The sequence below is a fragment of the Mus caroli genome, chromosome 5 (assembly GCF_900094665.2).
Source record: "Mus caroli chromosome 5, CAROLI_EIJ_v1.1, whole genome shotgun sequence".
NCBI lineage: Eukaryota > Metazoa > Chordata > Mammalia > Rodentia > Muridae > Mus > Mus caroli.
Genome location: NC_034574.1, coordinates 128,407,133 through 128,408,168, shown reverse-complemented (window position 1 = coordinate 128,408,168; position 1,036 = coordinate 128,407,133). Strand labels below are relative to the sequence as shown.

The following is a 1,036-nucleotide window of genomic DNA, read 5'->3' as shown; positions in this document are numbered from 1 at the left end:
CAGAGAAGTCTCATGTCAGGGGCTTCCTAGCGCCAAGGGCAGGCGGGCAGCTGACACTCGATTTCCCTCACTTCCTCATGAAGGGAAGGTTAGTCTCCACATCTGGCAGGACTTCAAACTAAACCCTGCTCTTCTTTCCTACAGCTTCATCACCAAGAAGGGCCATAAGATCTGTACTGACCCCAAGCTGCTGTGGGTTCAGAGGCACATACGAAAACTGGATGCCAAGAAAAAACAGCCTTCTGAAGAAAGGGCCAAGGCAGTGAGAACTAAGTTTGCCGTCCAGAGATGCAGTGGCAACAGCACCAAGGTTTAGTCGCCTCTCCTCTGTCCCTGAACTTGGTCATAGGTATTGANNCTTTACCAGGCTGCTTTGNGGCTTGACAGACCAGCTGGGATGAGGTCTGAGTTCATTTCCCCATTCTCAGCATTTCTTTTAGGGGATGTGTTTATTCTGTGAGAACCTGAGTGAGCTGCAAGCATGCCAGAGTTCTGGTGTTTCCTGTGCTGAGTGAGAAGGTTCCAAAGGATATCAGTCGTCGTGTGTTATCTCTTGTGTGGTTCAAAGGCTTCATTAGAGCCCAGGTGCATGAGCTCTGAGTCTCTGCAGGCGGACCTTGCTTGCAGCTGGCTTCCATAGGGTTCTTGTCTTAGGGTGGACCTGAGGGCTGTCTGTCTGTCCACCTCTGAGTGAAGATCTGTCAACAGCAGTAACTCCCACGCATGCTGATGGGTAGTATTCCAGGCTGGTCCCATCCAGAACTTGGAACAGATAAAAAAAAGTCGGCAGAAATGGAGGATTTCAACAGCAGCATTTTTAAACCCATCAGTCTTTGTAAAGCCGGAGATGTAGCTCAGTTGGTGGTGTGCTTGTCTAGCATGCACGGGGCGTTGGGTTTCAACCACAGCACCACAAAAACTAGGCATGATGGTGCATGCCTAAGAAGATCAGAATTTCAAGCTTAGCCAGACATCCCAGAAGGCAGAGGCAGGAGGATCTCTGTGAGTTCAATGCCACCCTGGTCTACATAGCGAG

At 50.0% G+C, this 1,036-nt stretch overlaps 1 protein-coding gene across 1 annotated transcript in view; it reads left to right on the top strand.

Annotated features, from left to right (window-relative positions):
* The window catches only part of Ccl24 (C-C motif chemokine ligand 24), a 3,292-nt gene extending 2,293 nt beyond the window's left edge, over positions 1 to 999 (top strand). The window contains exon 3 of the mRNA XM_029477879.1: positions 145 to 999. Coding sequence (XP_029333739.1) covers positions 145 to 316 — 172 coding nt within the window. The 3' untranslated portion in view covers positions 317 to 999. The remainder of the gene's footprint in view (positions 1 to 144) is intronic.
* The last annotated feature ends 37 nt before the right edge of the window (positions 1,000 to 1,036 follow it).